Source organism: Sciurus carolinensis, chromosome 10, assembly GCF_902686445.1.
Source record: "Sciurus carolinensis chromosome 10, mSciCar1.2, whole genome shotgun sequence".
Classification (NCBI taxonomy): domain Eukaryota; kingdom Metazoa; phylum Chordata; class Mammalia; order Rodentia; family Sciuridae; genus Sciurus; species Sciurus carolinensis.
The window spans coordinates 48,138,627-48,160,274 of record NC_062222.1 but is presented as its reverse complement, the minus strand read 5'-3'; the positions used below and the strand labels follow the sequence as shown (position 1 = coordinate 48,160,274).

Here is a 21,648-nt window from a genome sequence, read left to right as displayed (position 1 = left end):
AGTTAACAGAGTAGCTACAATGTAATGTGGAAGAGGGTCTGCCTGCTAGCCTCCACTCTGACCAACCACCAGTTAACTTGCAGTAATGTTCATTTAAGTCTCTATAAACATTTCTAACTTCTTTTCTTAAATAGTCTTAGGTTCCTTAATATTCATGACCTTTTAAGTTAACAAAGTATCAAGCAACTTTCCTGGCTCAGTCAAAAACAGCTGCATACAGCACCATTTTTCAACAAGTAAATCAAATTTCTCTGCCATGCTTCTAATGGGAACTAAAACTAGGTAAAGAAAAAAAAAGTGGTATAGAAACTAGCCCTCTGAAACCACACTAGTAAGCTGCAGCTCTCCTGGGTGACCTGGCTAACCTCCATCCCTTCCTCACGCATCCCTGCACTAGGAAGTACCTACTGCCCCCTTCAGAGGTGGGCATTTGCACAAGTCCTTTTTTACTACACCATGAACCCTTTGATGATAGTGACTGCCTTTATGACAGGCACCTACAACAAGACTCAGTGACAGTACTTAAAAATAAGTACCTTTAGCGAATACTTGTGGGATGAATGATATAAATATTCTTTGGTGTTTGTCTTCATTCTGCCAGAAACCTGCTTAACCCTAAACCACAGGGTTAATTCAGAGACTGCTACAGCAATAGGTATGCTTTCGGTTATTGCAAGGGGCTTTCTGGTTATTGCACCATGCTACAAAGGTCAAAGAGCTTTGCTATCATCTTTCCTGAAATAAAATGTGCATAATGAGCCAAACTAGCCAGGCATGGTGGCACATGCCTGTAATCCCAGTGACTTGGGAAGCTGAGGCAGGATTGAAGTTCAAGGCCAGCCTCAGCAACTTAGTGAGACCTTGCCTCAAAACGAAAAATAAAGGGCTGGGGATGTGACTCAGTGGTTAAGTGTACCACTGAGTTTCAATCCCCAGTGCCAAAATAATAATAATAAGAAGAAGAAGAAGAAGAACAACAACAACAACAACAAGCAGCCCCCACTGCTGCCACCAAACTACTGATGGAAAGTATTTTCTTATGTTAAGTAGCTATTGTTTACACAACAACTAACAGGTAGATCTCAGTTGTGCAGAAGTACAGAAGTATCATAATTTTGTTGTAGTTTTGAGGTATTATTTCAAGAGTAGTTGATCAAAATTGTTTATAGTCTTTATGTGTAAGAAACTCATAAAGCAAAGAAGATATTAAATGGCAATTGACAGAAACAGATTATAGATAAATACATATTTAACATGGTTTCATTGTAGCATTAATTAAAACAAATGATTAAAAATCATAATATCCATAAGTGAGGACAAAAATCTAACAAACTAATATAATTGGATGGTGTTTGGACATTAAAACTAATGATATAGATCTATATTTATTCACATAGAAGAATGAGCACATCCAAAATATTTTTAATGAAAATAGAAATGGTTTATTTTTTTTAAAAAATTTTTTGTAGTTGTAGATGGACAGCATGCCTTTGTTTTTTTAAATTTTTATGTGGTGCTGAGGATCGAGCCCAGTGCCTCACACGTGCTAGGCAAGTGCTTTGCCACTGGGCTACAGGCCCAGCCCCCAGAAATGATTTATAATAGAACAGTAATCATATGAGCCCATTTATAAAAATGCTTATATTATAGGTACAGACGCAGAAAAAATATCTCAAAGTCTGTATAAGTTTATGTCAAATGAAACTATTATATCTGAATGGCAGAAATGCAGGTACTTTTTGGTTTTTTTCTTCCTATTCTTTTATGGGTTTTCCCTTGACTTTTAAAAAATATATTACTTTAAACAACCCCGCCAAAAGAGACATTTTCTTTTGAGAGAAAGAAGAAAAGAATGTTTCTAATAAATGTGTCCTTAACAAAAAAAAAAAAAAAAAAAAAACCTTCATTTTTTAAAGAAAACTCACTGTTGCAACTTCTCAGGAAAGATCATGATTCCAGTCAGTACTAAACTAATTTCTCTTACTTACCCTAACATCAAGATACCACAAAAATTACCACTAATTGCATCTAAAAGTGAAGCACATCCTACATTTTAATTGCTTATTGTGCAAACAACACTCCTTGGCAGATTTTGCCTGTAAATGCTCAATTCTTATGGAATAAAAGGCAGCATCATTTACCAAAAAGATTCTGGGAGTCACAAAACCTTTGGTCACACAGCTATTAATCTCGTTAGTCCTTAAGACATGGGGACACTGGGCCACTAGAAGAGAGCAGTAGGGATTCCCATAAAATCAGACATTTATCAAAATATGCTGATACACTCAAGGAACAAATATTTCCTGGGAATTTTCAAGAACATATTGAGCAATTACATAGTTATGTGTTGAATGAACCAGAAGACAATTTTCAAGTATTCTTAGAATCTATTATTTAACCCATCATTAAAACCTAGCAGTTCACATTATTTAATAAAACATAAGTCACTTTTAATCCTCAAAGAAGTTTACTGGCTGAGGATTACACTCAGCACTCTTATGAGGGAAGTACTAGTTTATGAATTGGGTCTCAGTTCCTGAGTCAGGGAAACCTAGCTCTGAATTTACCTTTATCTACTAACTAAACTTTAGGACTCCAGATAAGCAGGTAATCTCTTGGTGTCTCAGGTTCTTCACTGTAAACATGTGAATATTAATAGCATTCACTTCACAGTATTGTAGTGGGGATATAATAAAAAAAAAGTATGTAAAGATTAATTAAACATACATGTATATGTGTATATTTATGTCTTTATTTATTGGCTGTGCTGGGGATCAAACCCAGGGTTTCACACATGCTAGGCAATCACTCCATCACTGACTACATTCCCATCCCATTTTGCAGGGGGTGGGTGTGTACCGGGGATTGAACTCAGGGGCACTCAACCACTGAGCCACATCCCCAGTCCTATTTTGTATTTTATTTAGAGACAGGGTCTCAGTGAGTTTCTTAATGCCTTTCTTTTGCTGAGACTGGCTTTGAACTGGAATCCTCCTGCCTCAGCCTTCCTAGCTGCTGGGATTACATGCATGTGCTACCAGGTCCAGGCTTATTTTATTTTTTGAGACAGAGTCTTAATAAGTTGCCCAGGCTGGCCTCAAATTTGTGATCCTCCTGTCTTAGTCCCCAAAGTAGCTGGGATTATAGGCATGCACCACTGTGCCTGGTTTCATTGAATATTATATGCTAATATTTTATTAATCCTATTACTCTCTTCATTCATAAACAATGTTCTGGTCAAGGTCCAAGAATCCTCACCAGTAAGTGCTATATGCTTTTCTTACTGTGGACTTATATAAAATAAAGTATGAACCAAAAAGATAACCCATAATGGTTTGGTTCTAGATCTTGGTTGATTTTTTCTTTTTCTTTGCATAAAAATGAAAACAGACTAATGTCTAAGCCAAACTCATGACTGCCTATTCTCAAACTTACTCCTCTTTCTAAAATTCACCATTTCATTAATACTGTCCCCTCCTCATCAGGCTAGAACATTCACCATCTTTGATCCATCTCCTTCTGTGTCTAACTGGTCACCTTTGAACTCCACGTTCAACACTACCTCAAAATGGCTATTAAAATTTCATATAATGTCTCATTTTATCCTCACAAAACCTAAAGAATCATTTCCATCTTACTGATGAGAAATCCACTGAAGTTTCAGAAAGCACCCTGCAGTGGAAGTCAAGATGTGGGCCCCATTCATGGTACCCCTACTTAACCAGTCGTGTGATCAGAGAAAACTATCTATTTTGACCCTCCATTTCTTGACTTGTTTTGAAGTGATCCTTCATCCTCTTTATACCCATCTAAGGCTTCTGCCAACCTTCTTGGTGCCTCAGATCTCTCATTGTAATCAAGGATATTAGGGATACTACTGAGTTATTCTGAAGATTAAGTGAGCTAAGGCATAAAAAGTGTTTAGAACAGTTCCTGGCAGGTACTACATAGCCAAAACTAATAGCTAATGCCAAGTCCATGGACTCTAGTTAATGCTCAGTTTCTAAGCTCAATTTCAGTTTTGTGATTTAATGTGAGTTTTTAACAGTTGCCATTAAAATATGGATTGCTAACTGGTGGTGGTGATCACCTTTACCTTCTTGAGGTTTAAAAATTCTTATTTTATTCCACAAACAATGCATGAGGAATCTGCTTTATGGCAGTTTTTAAATCTTGCAACAAGTTCTGTACAACAGAGTAAGATACGCCCCTGTCCTGAAGAACTAACAGTGAGTGAGCAATAGACGTGGAACCCACTAATAAGACATGTAACAAGCTGTGAAGGGGGACCTGGGAGGACACACAGGAGAGCACACAGTTCCTCTTAACTGGAGGTGGAACAGGGAGTGCTGTGGAGGAGGTACCATCTACCCTGAATCTTTAAGGATGGACAAGTTTGTAAAAGCAGGGAAGAGAAAGGGCAGCTCAGAGAGACCAAGTTACAAGAGCCCAGAGAAAGGTGTTTGGGAAAGGTTAGGAGGAAGATCTGGGATGTAGCTGAGGGGTCTGGAATGAGGAAGTAATATTTTAAAGGTGTATGGTTCTAGACTATGGAGAACTTTCAAAATAACACTAAAGAATGTGAATTTCATTCTGTAATCAGTGCGGGGTGGTACTCAAGGAGAAAACCTCAAGAGCTTCAACTACAAGAGAACTCAGTGCCAGTGGTCTCCATTAGTGCCGGGACAGAGTTGAGTGAAGAGAAAGTGACCTTTGTGACCAATAAGTGTGACATGAAGTCCAAGCCCCACTCCTTCCTATGTGTGAGACTTTGGGTAAGTTATTTACATTATCCAAACCTTGAATTATTGGGCATTTACCCTTGTCAATGTTTTTCCAAAACCTATTTTATGTAAGAATCAGCTGGGAGCTTGGTAAAAGTATACCTATGTGACACATCTGCAGAATGATTCAGGACATTAAAGGTGGAATGGGGACAACGTTCTGTTTAAGGAAGCCAAGGTCCAGAGATGAAAAACACAGCTAGTCAGTAGAACCCTGGAATCCAGGAATTCTGGCTCCAACAGCAGCGCTCTGCTGCAACTCCATCTTATTTATTTCTATCCTTATTTATTTTACCATTACTACCCCTGGCCCACAGCCTAACCAATCTAGAATGGTAACTAAAAGGACCTTCTCCTTTTCTCCTCCTTAATTGAGTGATCTTATACAAAGAAAGCTGACCCCACATATATTTAAATTTGCTGGATTTTATTAAGAGAAAAATAAACTTGCACCATTTGGGCAGTGGTTGTAGCCCTTTTCCCCATCACTTCTTCACTCAGTCTCCAAAAAGGAGATTTGTGTCTTTGGAAATTTGAAGAAGAAATTGAGTAAGGATGGACTGACTTTTTATTCTCTCTTTTGGGACCAGTTTGCCTGAGCTGGCAGGACATGAGTCCCCTGCCTGTGTTAGGGAAACCTGTGGCGGCAGTGGCAGGGGGTACAGGGTGGAGTTCAATTTGGGGAAGTCAAAGGAAGTTCAAATTTGTTTAAGACACATTCTCCAGTTTTATAGAGAGTGTGACACTCTCCCTCTGTCTGTCTACTTGCCCACTGCCTGCCTCTCTCTCTCTCTCTCTCTCTCTCTCTCTCTCTCTCTTTAAATTTATTCTTTTTAGTTATATATGTCTCTTGACTGGAAGAGGCAAGAAAATTATCAGACTGAAAACACCAAGCATAAGCAAAGTTGAATGTAAACAAATTTTCCTTTTTAAGTTTTGACTTCAGGGCTGAGGATGTAGCTCAGTGCCACAAGACTTGCCTAGCATGAATAAGGGCCCTTGGTTCAACCCCCAGGACCTAAATAAGTAAAAACAAAACCGAATTTAAATAAACATGTTTTTAAAGGATAAATTGCACTGTTAACTCCAATTTTAAAGGTGTACTGCCTATCAGCAAGAACACAAATAATAATAAATGTTGGTGAGGATGATGGGAAATATAAAACATTTATATACTATTGGTAGGATTCTAAACTAGTACAACTACTTTGGGAACAGTATGGAAGTTCCTCAAAACACTAGGGATGGAACCATCATATGACCCAGCTATTCCACTCCTCAGTGTTTATCCTAAAGAATTAAAATCATCATGCTAAAGTAATACATGTATACCCATGTTTATAGCGGCACAATTCCCAGTAGTCAAACTATGGGACCAGCTTACAAAATCTGTTAACAGATGACTGAATAAAGAAAACATGGTATATATCACAACAGACTTTATTCAGCCACAAAGAACAACAAAACTATGTCACTTGCAGGAAAATGGATGGAACTGAAGGGTATAATGTTAAGTGATATAAGCCAAACTCAAAAAGTCAAAGGTCATGTTTTCTCTCATATGTGGAAGCTAGAGAGCAAAAGGGGGAAAAGGGGGACCTCATGAAAACAGGAGACCTATAGAGTAGAGGGAGGAGAAAGGGGGAGAGAGGGGAGAAGGGACAGGGGAGATACTGGGGAATCAAACTGATTAAATTATGTTTTGTGCATGTACGAATATATCACACTGAATACCACTTATTATATATAATTGCAATACACCAATAAAAAAGGTTACTTCTTTTAGCTCTGCATTTCCAGCATTTTTTTTCCCAAAGAAATAATTTAGAATGAATACAAAGATTTTGGGAAAATATTTCATCACAATACTTGCATGAGAAAAAAGGTGTCAGTATCTGAATGTGTGTGTGCAAAAAATAATATGCTAGTTAAATAATTAGGCAATCCTTTAAAAATGATGCTACAAAAGAATAGTTAACAAAAGAAAAATCCGTTCTATATTGGTGAGGAAAAAATCAAGTTACACAATTTTATATTATGTTCATTGCCATGAGTATACAACAGGCGTTGTGAATTTATGTACAGTTATATATATGCATAGAGAGAAATCTAAAAGGCTGTGTAGCAAGGTTCTAAGAGTGATCATCACTGAAAATAAGAGTCTGGGAATTTAGTATTTGTTATTCCTTTTGTTCAACTGAATTTTCTAATTTTTTTCTACTGAACATGGGTTGCTTTTTTAAGGAAAATATTCTTTTGTTTCATAAAAAGTTAAGCATTTAAAAAAGAAAAGTCTAACAGAATCATCACTGTAATTGCTTTTCTGCTTTACATTTTCATCCATATTATAATTAATTAGTAAGTGTTTCATGTTCTTCAAGGCAAATGTGATTATTTTTAATGAAAACAAACAAAACTGCCCATGACCTTAAGGTAGAACTCTGACTCTACAACTTACTATGCTGGGACAGGTTATTGCTATTCCTGAAGATGGTTCCTGTCCTTAATGCTGAGTTTATAATACACCAAGGTTTTCACTTCAAGTGAGCATTAAATAACCATGTGAATTGCCTCACAAGTATTGAACACGATGTAGTAGTTCAAAAATACATATATCAATTGCTTTCCCTTTCAAGCAAAACAAAACCCTTGAATACTTTAAAAATCTTTATGCATGCATAAAAATGAGCAAAAAATTATTTGAGTAATGTTTGGAAGACTTGATTTTTTGGGAGTTGGGGTGGCACTGGGGATTGAATTCAGGGGCACCCTACAATGTCTCTAACCACTTTATTCTATTTTATTTTGAGATAGGATCCCGCTAAGTTGCCTAGGTCGGCCTTAAACCTGCAATCTTTCTGCCTCCGCTTCCAGAGTTGCTGAGATCATAGCATGCGCCACAGTGCTGGGTGATTCTCTTAAGTGTGCCGGGCAGGCTGACTGGTTAGCCCTACTGGAGTAATGTTAAACATTTATTACTTTGATATTTTTGGTTTTGTCTCAGACTTCAAAAATCCAAAACAAAGTCTAATACATTTGAGATGAGCTTACAGAGCCTTTTTCTTTTATTTGCACTGCTGGGGCTGGAACCCCAAGCTCAGGCTTGCTGTGTCCTAACACTGGGCCACAACTCCAGCCATACGACGCCTTTTTCCTTGATTCAAGTCTTTAGAAGTAGTACACCAAGGTTATGGGATCAAAATTACTATGAGGTGCTTTATATACTGTTAAAAACTGAGGAATCTTGTACAATGAGAGTTCACATTAGTATGTGCTTAAATTCACTGGGTTTTACTAAGAGAAAAGAAAAAAAAAAGTTTTAAAAGGATGGAAGCCAGAATTTTCCACAAGGCTAGAAAGATCAATTTCGCCTTGCTGCCCGGCTAATGTATCTCCTGGATCTTATATTTTAGGTGCCAAGAAAGCTAGAGAGATTTAGGCCAGAAGAAAATCTGAAGAAGAAATATATAACTTGCCTGTTGTCTTAACATTCACAAGGCTTCAAATCCCTCTCTCTATAATTTCTGGTAGCAGGGAAAAGAAACCCAGCTCCTAAAGGATTAAGAGGAAAATATTCTCCTAACCGCAAATATATTTCTGCCTCATCCACAAAGTTTTCTGGCAACTTCTCATCAAATACCGGAAGATAGAAACTTTTCAGCTAATGAATTTAAAGTGTAGGAACCTGTTCCCCCACACCTCTCATTCCCTTGGCAGAGACCTGTGGTGCTAAAAGGTAAAATCAGATGCTCTCCTAATAGGAGAGAAGAAAACCACCTCGAAAAGGATGTGCCGACAATCCCCCAGATTACTATTCACGCAGACACTTTCCAAAGGTGAAGGTAAGTCATTCACCCATTATAGAAATCCCAGGTCTTCATCACGGCACAGAAAGAACAGTAAATATTTTCTTTTCTCCAGAGCCTCCTGGGTTCAGCCACATACTTTTTGGCTGCAGAAACCCCTCCACATGGGAATCAGGGCCCTGCCTCTTACTATCTTAGACTCCTACTTTGCTGCTGGGAAAGAGTGCTTTTGCAGACTTTGTGCCATCAGAACTTCACATTCACCAGGTAAGGTGGCAAGCCAGGCCAGCCAGATGTGAAGGTGACAGTTTGTAAATGAGGAAACAAAAGCCAAATACAGAGGATAAATACCTTCAGAGGAGGATGATGGACTTAGGACTAGAGCTGAGGTTGGTAACATCCAGCCTAGAACTTCCCTCCACAGACTCTGCCTTATTAGGGGCTGCCTTCCTCCCCCTAATAAAGTCAAAAATCTAGTTCTTCATATTGCCAAAAGGTATGATCAATCTACAACACACACTGGCTTTGAAAAGTCAGCACTGCCACTGCCACAAGTATTTAAAGAATACACAGAATTTTCTACTATCTGAAAATGCCTCAAGTGTTACTGAAAGAAAGAAATGTCCTTTCTAGCTGAGAGACTAAAAACAAATTGAAAATATTAGTTATATGATACTAAAATATACTTGAAAATGATTTTCTTTTTATAACTATTATATTCCATCTCAAGCACCCTTCTGAAGAAACCATTTCTGTCCTCTCCATTTTTTCAATTACGTTTCTAAGACCTAAGTAAAAGGTGAGTGCATCTTATTGATCCTCACGGAGGTTCTAGTCCCCCTCTTTCTTAGTCTAGCAGTGAGTTTCTCTGTCTGTCTACTTCCAGCTGGAAACTTAACATTGTATAAAGAATGACCAATGTCCTCATTAAATATGGTGGTTTAATGTTCCTTCATTCACTCATGCAGTAAGTCAGAGAAAATGTGAAATAATAAAATACTAAGGATTATTTACCAGACACTTTCAAGTCTTGCTATTCAGATAGCATTTGGGTTGATAAAGTCATTTGGAAATGTCAAAAATTCACATGAAAAATTTCCTATGCACTCTTATTAATTCAGCAAACTTACTGGGGTTTCTCTTCTTTGCTTGGCTGCTTATAACCTTTTCATAACTCATCACCAGTCCCTGATGGATTGATCACTAGATGATCACCTATCATCAATAGCTATAATTACAAAGTTTTTTTTGGATTGTAAGAAATTTAAAGGAATTATAAAAATGTCTTAGTATGCCAGATATTAAATTCTTATTTTGATGACTGTTTCATTCAGAAGATTATTAATAAGAGAAAACTGAAGCTATTCCAGAGTCATCATATTTATATTCCAGAGCCTACCTACATATATTCCTTCATTCCAATCTTTCTCTGTTGAGTAGAGGGACAACAAACATTTTTATTAAAGTGAACATTTCATCACCACAGTATCAAATTACAGTTCAGATCAAAATTCAATCATGCAAAACTGTCATCCAGTTCCATATAGGATTATTTGTAAGTATGGGTAGAACAATAATCAGAAATCCAGTTTTTTAAAGGTTCTACTGCACCCAGTTAGCTGCAAGAATTTCTAGACTTTCTATGAAACAACGTCTCTGTCAGTCACATTTCTCCCACAAACTGGGAAACTGGAGAAGCAACCAAAACTCTTTCTTGCTCTATACTGCCCTTGCAATTTCCCCACACAGATCGAAGGCATGTGAGTTCCAACTCCCCAGTGAACTTTGTAAGTGGTCTGTCTGTACAAGAGGCTAAGTTCAACAGATTTAGAGGTTTAACCAGAGTTGATATTGTGTACAAATGTACTCTTGTACAGAGATTTTATAGTCCTCTACACAGCCTTTGATAAGTCTGCAAATGGTCCCAACTAAATTATTAGAAGTTTTGAGTCAGTCATCCCTATTCCCCATGCAGCCCTCTCCTCAACTCCTCATTCTTCATCACCTGAAGTCTTGGTCATTGGTCCCTAAGTCAGTATCAGGCTTTGGGCCTCCAAATCTTAGACAGTCAATCATTTATATCCCTAAAATGATTTAAGAGCTTACAGCAGAGTTTTAGACTGTGACTTCACAAAAATCACAATTTAATATTTAAAAATTGATTATGAACTTTAAAAGAGAAGGAATCTCCTTTTGTTTTAAGAGACAGGATCTTGCTATGTTGCCTAAGTTGGCCTTAAACTCCTAGGTTCAAGTGATCCTCCTGTCTCAGACTTCAAAGTAGCTGGGATTACAGGCATGTGTTACCATGGTCAGCTCCTAAAATATATATTTGTAAATGATTTAAAGAAAGTCCAATGGCTGCTTTTTCCAAATGAGTGAGGACTGTCAGGAAAGAAGGAGTCCTAAGTCTCTTGATTACTATAATATTAGTCCTGCAGGGTAGCTCAGCCTGACACTGTTGCTTAAGCAATGACTCTAAAGAGGATAAGTTTTAAGTGAACATTCCCTTTTAAAAACAACCTTCATGACAGTAGCCTATGATATGCTCAGCTCTACATTTACCTGGAAAAAAAAATTTGAAGTGCTTTTTGACTGGTCACAGATAACACGGGCACATTTTATCTTTAAACTCCAGATCTTTCTCCGAAAATCAAAGGGGAAACCAGTTTTGTAAAAGTCTAATCACATCTCTGATACACAAATGAGGATCAAAAGAAGACAAGAGGAGAATGGAGTGATTTGATTGCTCAAAAATTTTTAATTAAATAAAATCCAAAATGGTTCTGCCTAAAGAACAAACAAAATTAAGTTTTAAAACACTCAACCCAGTAAACACTGGGGAAAGCACCTGTGAGTCTCGAGTCCAAGTCCAGACAGACCCACTTAAGGTCCTGTTCTCTTGTCAAATTACACAAGAGTGTTGAACCATAGGGAAGACTGAATCAGAACAATGGGGTTGATGAGAGCCTTGTATTGGGGCACAGCCCACTACTTCAGAAGCAGGATTTTTCACAGTTTGGCTCAAAGTCTTGTTTTTAGTAAAGTTACTAAATATCTTGTATTGTTCTTGTGTCTTTATGAATGAACAAGAAACTACAAGGGTCATTTCAAAACACATCTGAGTAAGGTTCAGTCCTATAAATGCAACAGTAGCTCCTGAGTCATATGGATGACTCCCTGGGATACCTGAATAAGCAAACTATTGGTATGAGATATTTAAGATATCTGATGGAGAGATGGCAATAGCTGCCAATTCTTCTGATTATGATCCTTTCCTAACTTTGCAGCAGTACAACTAAGAAGGGATCAAACAGAAGAGTTGGGGGGTCTGAGGTATTTCCCCCACATTCTACTGACATCCACATACAAATGTGGCATAGAATACACTTTCTAAAATGTACCCTACATCTGAGGTTAAGAGGAAAACTCAATAACTTAGCTTCAAAAATTAAACAGCTAAAAGAAAAATGATTTATTAGTAAGCCAAGTTAAGTAGTGTCTTGCAGTAAAATGATCTCTTAAAAATCCTGCAAGAGAGATAAGCCAGTCTCTCTCCTTAGATTATTTGTTTCAAAAGCTATGTAACAATAATGTACAGTGCCACTCAGAAACTTAACTATCAGTCAAGTCCACCTTAGTTCCTTAATTCTGGATGTGAACAATGAAAGAATTAAATTTTACCTAATTGTATATAAACACAAACATGGGGGTAAAACAGTTATAATAGGTATAGTTCTATCCATCAGAAATCAAAATGTTGATTCCCTTCCCTTATGGTAAAAGTCATGCAATGTAACTGAGCTGTTCTAAGTAATCAGAAACTACTATAGCATTTTCATAGCAACCCCTACTTTAAAAAAATAAAATAAGAATTTAAGAGATAGCTGAAATGAGAACACAAATATCTTCCTTTCCCACGTAAAAATTCACTCTAAGAAGGATCAGAGAGAACCAGGAACAATTAAAGTTCTCAGCACTACACTGACCAGGTGGTTGTTGTGGTCTGAGGAGACTCACTAGCAAGGGGGCTCAGCTTCCTGCACAATTTGCTGCTTTCCCTTCTGAGCATGAGAGAAACACAGGTTTCTCTTCTAAGGTGTTAAACATTTGGCTGCTAAGGGACAAATGGAAGTCTGACACCCAAGATGAATAACCACAGGGTATTAGACCACTAGGAACTTTCGCTACATTAAAGCCAGCCAAGCTCACTGCTCACAAGGTGTTCAGGCACACAACTGCCAGAACTGACTTTGGGATATAAAGACCTATTTTTTTTCTTTTAATACTTTACCACTGGCCTACAGGGATTTTCATAAGTAAGGTTCAGAGAAAGAAAGGTTTGGGAGTATGCTTTTAATAAAACCTCCAGGGTCCTCACTCTGAAATATTTAACAGGCCTCTGCATCCTCTTTCTCTGCAGAAGACCAACTTAAGCCAAGGTTTACTGTGCCTTAGAGCTCACAGTGACACCAAATGTGTTGTCACAGGTGCTTTCTTAGGCTCAATTTAGCTGGACGAAGAATTCTTATTTGAAATTCCATAGAGACCCATTCATAAGATTTCTTATGCAGATGCTCACATCCCTAAGAATTCCAGGTCTAGAAAGAGGTAATCTGCCAATTAAAACTTCACCGAAAAAGGATAAAAGCCAAATGGGTAAAGGTGGTTCTCCTGAATAGGTAGGTAATATAGTACTTAGGTCTCCAGTAAAACCTGTGTGAGCATGCATATGCCAGTATTTGTCTGAAAAAGAGCAAAAGCATACAGAATTGTTATCATGAGATTCCAGCAGAACCATTTCTGTGTGTGTCAGTTGGTCAAAGCTAGAATTCACGGGATTACCTGTTACATACAAACAGAAGCCTCTATGCAGAGAAGGGGTGGTCCGGTCCCTCCCCAACCCCCAGATGTTTCTCCAGTCTGAACATGTCTGGGAAGCAGATGCAGTAAACAAGCAGCTGTTTGTAATGCAAATTCAAGTCACAGGGATGCTACCACCTAAGTCCAAACACAAATGGTCACCCCATTCTTCACATCCTCCATGAAAGTCTGTCATTGTGGATGTCAGTGACACACTCAATCCTGCTAAGGACAGAATTAAAGAGCAAAAAGGCAGAAGTGTGGTTAGGGGTGATGAAGAGAGACTGCCTTCCGGTAAAGTGTTTGTGATCTCAGACACATTAAAAACAGCTGTTAGGTATTAAAAACCAAAGATTGTAACTTTGATTGGACCCTAATAAATAAATAAATAAATACATAAAAATTGATATAGCCTGCGGTTTAAACTGAAAAGCTTCTGGAATTGTGCAAACTACACAAGAAAACATGCCTAAAAAAAATACATTCTAATATGTAACAGAATAAAGCAAAGCATCAGATAACAGGGTAAGGAAACCCTTTCCTGATCACGCTCTGCTTCTCCACTCTGCATCTGCTGACATTTATTTTGGCCATAAATCTTTCTGAAGCAATGAATAACTGATTCACAGACCTTGAAATTTTAATACATACACTAACTAAAAAATATCTTTCTATCAAAATTTCAAAATGAAAAGTACTCTGGAGGATCAGGAGAAAAGTCTGCAGAAACCTAATACAGAATTCTGGTTTAAAGAAGAGGAGATGCTTAACATCCAGTATTCTTAGGGATTGTTTACAAATACTAATAAATTTTTATTGTACTGACTTTTCAAAAATTATTGTTGAAAGAAGTAGCTGATCTAAGGAATACATTTCGAAATAAATAAATACTGTGTATACAAATAAAATTTATTAGATTGCTTCCGTGGCTATTTTCCATTAATATCAAGACTATAATTTTATTTGGAAACATTATTTGTTGTTCTAAAGAGTCTTTAAACAGAAATCTCCAATAATTCCCTATCTAAAACATATTCTCTTTCCTCCCTACCCACTCAAAACAAAAAGCTTGTACAACCATAAAAGAAATATCTGATATATTTGCACATCTAGTTCAACAAATATAAACTTCTACAACTTTTAAAATTCAGAGCATTTATTCAGGGTGGTCTCTAAATAGTAAACATATTTGCTTTAATTAATTCATTTTTAGGTAAAAAGATTCATAGGCACCACACAGACATCAAATATTTGAAAAGACTTTTAAAATAAAATATGAAATAGCTTTTTCCTATAGCAACCATCCCAAGAGCTCCAAGATTACATCCCCAAGATCTCCATTTTAGCTGCTATTTGAAAATTAGAAAAATCTTATTCCAAGAGATAAAATATTGTGATATTTATGGACAAAATGATAACTTCTAAATAGCAGTGCTCACACAAAATGTATTTCATATACCTTTCATTTCACAATTGAGGGCGACAGACAATCAAGACAACCACTACTCTTGGTGCTAACAGTTGACTACCACCCACTCCCCTGCATTACTTTGGTGAACCTTCTCATTCTCTGATTCTGTACATTGAGGCATTAATGCCATCACTTTTCCCAGATGTTTGTGGCTAATTTTTTCAGTCTGTAGAACCATGGGCAAAGATTATAGGTTCCATTTTCAATGTAGATCTGAACCCCAGGAGAGCCAGTGAGACTGAAACCCTAAGCCCTAAGCCCAATACATAGGTGTCTTTCATTGGAGGTTGAGTGGTGGGGGGAGAGTGAGCCTGGAAAGATGGATCACTGAAAATCCATTCCCACAGCTGGAGGGAGAACTCCATCACCAGCACATCATGTTCACATACTATACAAGTTACCATCTAAATATTTTCTCACTTCACAAATGAGGTGTCTGTTTCCCAAGAAAAGATACATATCATTAAGTAACAAATGTGAAATTGTTCATAACGTCATGCATTTACTTAATGCAGTTGTAATGCCAATGCATTTTTAGAACTTCAAAAGTTAATCACAAGACAAAGAAGAATAACTTTCATTAGGTTATCTTCAAATGATACTTCCTCAACAACTGACAATAAGGTAAAAATAGCTTATCAGCCATTCGCAAAATATCTTTAAAATAACAGCTTATATAATAAAACAAGACACTTTTAAAAGCCAAAGAAACTATGTGAATGTCCAGCTCCAAATGAGCCTAAATCATTCTGATTCTAGGTATCTTAAGAGCACTGAAAGCTATACAGTCCTTAGTTAACTCAAATACTAATCAAATTTTCCTATCATCAGCATAGAAAGCACAATACTCATAAAATCATAAATTTGTTGGTTTAAATCCATTTGATCTCATAACATGTGATCTGTTATTAATCTCAAACCAATAAGCCAAAAACTAAAATTCCAAATGCAAGACATCAAAGATGGCACTACTTTAAGGCAGTCATTCCCTATAACAGCTCTTATTGAGCAATGATTGGTCATATATAATGAAAGCATTTGCAATGTGTTTGAAAAAAATAAACATTCTGCCAAAATACCAATTAATTTGCACTTCTGAAAATAATTTGCAACATCAGCATGTTACTCACTGTTCTCGGGATGGGTGGAGAAAGAGATCCATTTGACATGTATGGGTCGTTATTCATATTTGGCATCATTATGTAGCCGGAATAACTAGAGTAGGAGGGTCCCTTGTTGTAGAGGCCTCCATCTGGATGCTTTCCTGAGAGAATCCAAAGAACAATCAATGATGTATTGACTCCCTTTTTATAGCACAATATTTTTTCATCAGAAAATCTAACAGTTCTAAGACAAATCAGACTTTCCATAGAAGATTTGTTTATAAAATACTGTAACTGGATTATTATACTCTATTTTAGATTGACAGTATTTATTCCCTTAAATGACTTAGCAGCAAACCAGATGTTTAAAAAACATGTGTTTCAATTTACTTCCACTACTGACTGATGTTTTTACAATAATAAGTGTTATCCATCTAACTTAATTTGTTCTAATACTAACAAACTGGCCTAAGAAATACAAAAACACAAAAACACACACAAACCTGAAACTGTAATGTATTAGACCATTTGTGGATGCACATGTATAAATTAGACACTTAAAGTTATCCTTTTCCTTTTAAGAAAATTCTACCTATGTATGCGTCTAGATTTCTAGAAAATTTCAAGATTTTGCTGAGGAATAGAGTTCTATCTAGTATTTGGGTGACCAAAGGATTAACTCTGGAAAGTTTAATTTTATGTGCTACACTTACATCATTCTGCCAAAGAAATCTGTATGTTCAGTTACACACTTCTTCCCTTTGATTTGTATAACTACTTTGTCATTGAGAAGAAACCTAATGTGTACTTCTCAACCTTTCTTCTCCAGGTTAACATACAGTATGTACCAACACTCCATTCTGGTCAGGCTAATTGTTAAGTTATTAAAGGAGACCAGAAATACAGATTGGGTAACAAGTAAATCCTACCGTTTATCTGATTCTTTCTAAGTGGCAAGGAGCTGTCCTTAAATTTAAAAATATGTATATGTGTATCTTTAAAAAGAATCAGAAATGGAAAGAAAGTCTATCCTATTTGCATAGTTCCTAGCTGTCAGTTTTGTTTTATAAGCTAGATTGTTTTACTGAGCTGTGTTCAGTATGTTCATTCACTGCCTGCCTTCTCACTGTAACAAGCTAGAAACAGCAATTTTGCAAGCAAAAATCCATTCAAAACTATTTTTTGTTTAAAAAAAAATCCATTCTAAACACTCCTTCTTTCCCAAAAATCTGAAAGCTAGTTGAAACCCAAAGGTCCATAACTCATTCAAAGATAATTCTTAAATGATGTAATACTTATTAGAGATAAGCAATAAGTTTCCTGGGTTTCCTTTCCCATTTTGTTATGATAGTGGGCATTAATAATCCTATCACATATGGTCCTGGTCTCCTGAATGCAAAGGCAGCAAAACAAACCCATACACACAAACCACATGCTCTATGATAAAGCTGGAGAAAGCAGCATCAAGTCTTACCATCATCAGGGTGTTCTCTGGCCTTGTCATGGTAGGACTCCTGAGAGGTCTGTGCTTGTCTGGCCACCTAATAGCAATCCCCATCCCCAAAAGAAAGAAAATCACCTCAGAGTTTGTGACAATAAGTGTGTCCAATGGTAACTCAAAGAAAGATGTTTAGGTGCAATTCAATCTATCTGTTGTATTAATTTAAGGATAAGCTAGAGTTGAGTACTGGGGAGTCAACATGTATTTTTGAGGGATTTATTATCTACTCAGAACACCAAAGTAAAAACAACAAAATATAATAAATTTGGGAATGGCCACAAGTTGTTCTGTCTGCTGTTTATTAAAATCTGTCAAGGCTCCTGGATGCCGAGAGGAGTTCAAGTTAACGGAGTTGAAAGTTTTGATAGCCTGTCCAACCACTGCTCATTTCAATTAGAGCTGATTAAATCAGGCTGAAATATCATTTTGCAACTGAAAATGACATTTTTAATATGAAGAAGTCAACCACTCCAATGGGGTCTTAAGAAATAGCCCTAAGAGCAGTCCCAGCTGGGGTTCCACTATGGTTTAAGCCCTACTATGGCAGACTGACTGCAAGCTTGCAAGAAAAAAGTAGAACTGATCTGTGGTTAAAGAGAGGAAGAATTGAGAGTCGGGTTACAGACATCTAAAAGGTAGCCCAGGTAATATCAGTTTTGGTAACCGCCATCCATCGTGGTTCAACCACGTGCAAATCAGTGGTATTACCCCATCACCATCTTCCTTGGGTCTGCTGGTGCCAACTTACCACCGGGTCAAGATTAACAGAGCCCTAACACCTGGGGTTGTCGGTTTCCAACGCATTGCCCTTCACCCCAGACCAGAAGTTTAGAAAATGTTAACTGGGTGGCAAATTTATTAAAGAAGGATAAGCTAAATGGGTAGAAGGAAAAAAGCTGCACTGCAAACATGAGAGTACTGCAAGAAGTCTGAGCGTTTTGGACATTATTTGGTTCCTTGGACGTATGTCCTCCCAGTGACCACCTCCTCCCCACTGCACGCAAAGTCACAAATCTTTTACGTAAGGTTGGGTGCACCCTAGTTCCCCAGCTCCTTCGAACTGGATTAGGCGGAAAAAGAAAACCCTTCCGTTCTCCTTTGCACCCAGTCCCCATCCTTCCAAAATGCGTACTCACCCCTGCCATTGGGATAGAGAAGGTAACTCTGAGATGTTCTTAAAACGTGTTGTTTAAAACCCAAAATGTCCCCGCCCCCAAAACCACACGCTTTCTTTTTGGGGGCAGAAGTAATGCCATTTGAGGAAAAAGGGTATACCCTCCAAGTTTCTCTGAAGAGAAAAAGCGTTGGTGAAATCACTTGGGTGTCAGGACTTTTCGACCGGATTTCCTCCGGAGGATTTCCCAGTTGTTGAATGAGGGTGGCCAGTAGAGTGTCGGATATCAGGGTTCATCCCCCCACCTCATCTGAGCCCCAGGGCGCAGCCAGAAATAGCCCTCCCGCCGGGTCCCGCTGCTGCTTTCTGGAGCCGGCACCCACGTGTCTCTATTTACCTACTCGGGTTACCAGTGCTATCGCCCGCAGCTGGCCAGGAGATCTGATAAAGTGCTTTCCACCCTCCCTAACCGATGCCCGATTTCCGCCGCTTCTCTACGAGGGCTCGCCTTTCTTCTGCATAGATTGAAGACCTGATGTAGGCCTAAACTAACCCCAAATAAAGTTTTGTATTTTTTAAGTGACGGGGGCACAGGGTATCTTTACTCTTGGGGCGGCTGAGCTCCGCGCGCCCACGGCTCCCTGCAGCCGGCGTTGGGGCTCCGCCGGCTGCAGGGACTTGGCCCCGCACCACCCCCGCAGACCCGGCGCGCGCCCACTCCACGGACTGGCTTGGCGCGGGCCCTGCTCCGCGGCGGTTAGGACCGCCCCGCCTGTCCCGGCCCACGCCCGCCTCTCCTTCCTCCCGCCTCTGGCTCTGCTCTTCTAAGCCTTTGGTGGTTTAACGCACTTTTGCAGAGACATCTACCGGGAAAGATAGCGGGTGTACTTTGTTTTCCGTCCTATGGACGAACTTCCCAGCAGCAGTATTATTCAGACCTCACTTTAACGCATCACACTCCTCACTCCACCAAAAAGTCCGGAGGCGAAACGTTATGGGTTAAAGGAAACATTTCCTGCCCATAAACCAACCGTTTAGCCACCGAACCCCTAAACTGATTCACTTGGATTAAGTTTCCCTGCACACCCCTCCACCTCCCACCCCGCACACCCACCGGGAATATTAACCGGGGATCCAGCCCGTCCTCGACCCCTTACAAACGAGGGAACTACTGGGGAGCAGTCATCCGGGACTGCCGGCGCCTTCGCTCCCTTCCGCTCTGCGCTTCTCCGGGACCCACCACGCCTCTCGGGAACTTGGGGCAGCGGCCCGCTCACCTCGTGTCCGTTGCTGGCCGGGATGATTTCGGACTCATTAACCAAGGAGGACTTGATGTCGGCTAAGTCTCCCTCCTCTTCAGGGTGACTGATCTCGGCGAAGATCTTCTCCTTCTGGGGATCGCCCTCGTCCTTGAAAGGGATCATCTCGTCCGTGGCGCAGAGTTCCGGATCCCCCCCGCCGCCGCCGCCTCCCCCAGAGAGTTGGGGCATCCCGACGAATCTGTAATCTCCGCTCCGCTGTGGGAGCACCCGCGGCGACAGCAGGAAAGAGAGGGGGGTCAATGCAAGGGTGGGGGGAGGGAAAGGAGTGTTGGATGCGTGAAGGAAGACTGCGGGCGGAAGCGAGGCAGGCGAGCGCGGGGCCGCCGGCCGGCAGCCGGAGCAGCTGCGGCGGCGCCCGAGCTCTGGCTGCCGCCCGCGCTTTCCCGCTTCGCGGAAACAGACGCCGGCGCCTGCCCCTGAGGCCGAAGGGCACGGGACTGCTAGGGCAGCCGCCGCTGGCGCCTCTGGGGGCGTCTGCGCGGCTCCGCGCGCGTTGGGCTAGCTGCCCGGGTGCGGCGGGCCACCCCACGCCCCCCGCGTCGCCGGCGTGTGTGCGCTGAAGACACAGGTTCTGGAGGGGTCAGGACACCCCAGAGAACAGAGGAGGGTCCGGCGGCGCGTCTCCGCGCAAACCTCCCCACCGTAGATTCCTCGGATGCCGATTTAGTAGTTTGTTTTCCGATGAAGGAGAAGCGAGCAGGGCCAAATGGCTCCGTTTGCCCCAGTGGAGAAGGTGCAAGGAGAATCAGAAGATAATAAAAAGTCCACTTCCTGAAGGGTAAAAAAATAAAGTAAAATAAAGAGCCACCGAACTGGAAATGTCCGTTTTAGAGCTTCTTATTTCCTTCCCTTTTGCTTCGGTTTTCCTTCTTGAGAAGCATTTAATCTGCTGGAAGGGGGGTGGGGGGGGTGGAGGAGGAGGGGAAAAGAAAGACAAGAAGTTTGCCAAGAATAAAGTTTGTGCCGGCGAGCGCTGGGAAAAGGCCTCAGAGGGCTCGGCGGGGTCTTGGGGAGTCACAGCAGGAGCCTCGGGCCCAAATGCTTCTGCCCGGAGCTCGAGCCGACACACACACAGCCCGATCCCTCTTTGTTCCCAGCTCGAGTTTCTCAGCCTGGCTCGCTGGCTCTCACTCGCCGCTCTCCACGCCTCCGCTCTGTCAAAGCAAAGAGCTGCTATGCCCCTCGGCCTCGCCCGACGGACGGGAGGGGTACACCCCGAGCGCGATCGCTGGCTAGGCTTCGGGCGCGTCCTGGCTCCTCGGCCTGAGAGCTCACCGCCCGGGTCCCTCCTCCGCGCCCTGCCCGGCAGGTGAGCGGCTGCACCTCCCCACCGCTTCTCCTCCTCCCGCGCCTCGGCGGCGCTGAAAAGCTACCCACTTGCGTCGCTTCTCCTCCCCCTCCCCTCCCCCGCCTCCTGCTCTCCTTGGCTGCCCGCTGAAGTGGAGGTGGGGGGGTAGTCGGCGAGAAGGAGGTGGTGATTGAGGGCTCCCCCCTCTATTTCTTTTCCCAGAGCCTGTAGGACGAGTCCTAGTTTTGGGGTGTGGGTGTGTGTGCGTGTGCGCGTGTGTCCGCGCGCGCGCCACTGGAGGGAAGGATCAGGCAACTCCTTGAAGGAAGGAAGGACCAGGCGCTGTTTGTAACCCACGGAGAGGCACTTTTTCCCCGCGTGAAATTGACAAGAAAC

General features: G+C 40.4%; 1 protein-coding gene across 4 annotated transcripts in view; it reads right to left on the bottom strand.

Moving 5' to 3' along the window:
* Positions 1 to 21,309, bottom strand: part of Lef1 (lymphoid enhancer binding factor 1) — a 114,544-nt gene extending 93,235 nt beyond the window's left edge. For all 4 annotated transcript variants that reach the window (XM_047566583.1, XM_047566582.1, XM_047566585.1 and 1 more), the window contains exons 1-3: positions 19,920 to 21,309; positions 17,502 to 17,568; positions 16,055 to 16,188 (exon numbers count right to left, since the gene is read on the bottom strand). In XM_047566583.1, coding sequence (XP_047422539.1) covers positions 16,055 to 16,188; positions 17,502 to 17,568; positions 19,920 to 20,132 — 414 coding nt within the window. In that variant the 5' untranslated portion in view covers positions 20,133 to 21,309. The remainder of the gene's footprint in view (positions 1 to 16,054; positions 16,189 to 17,501; positions 17,569 to 19,919) is intronic.
* Positions 21,310 to 21,648: the final 339 nt, after the last annotated feature.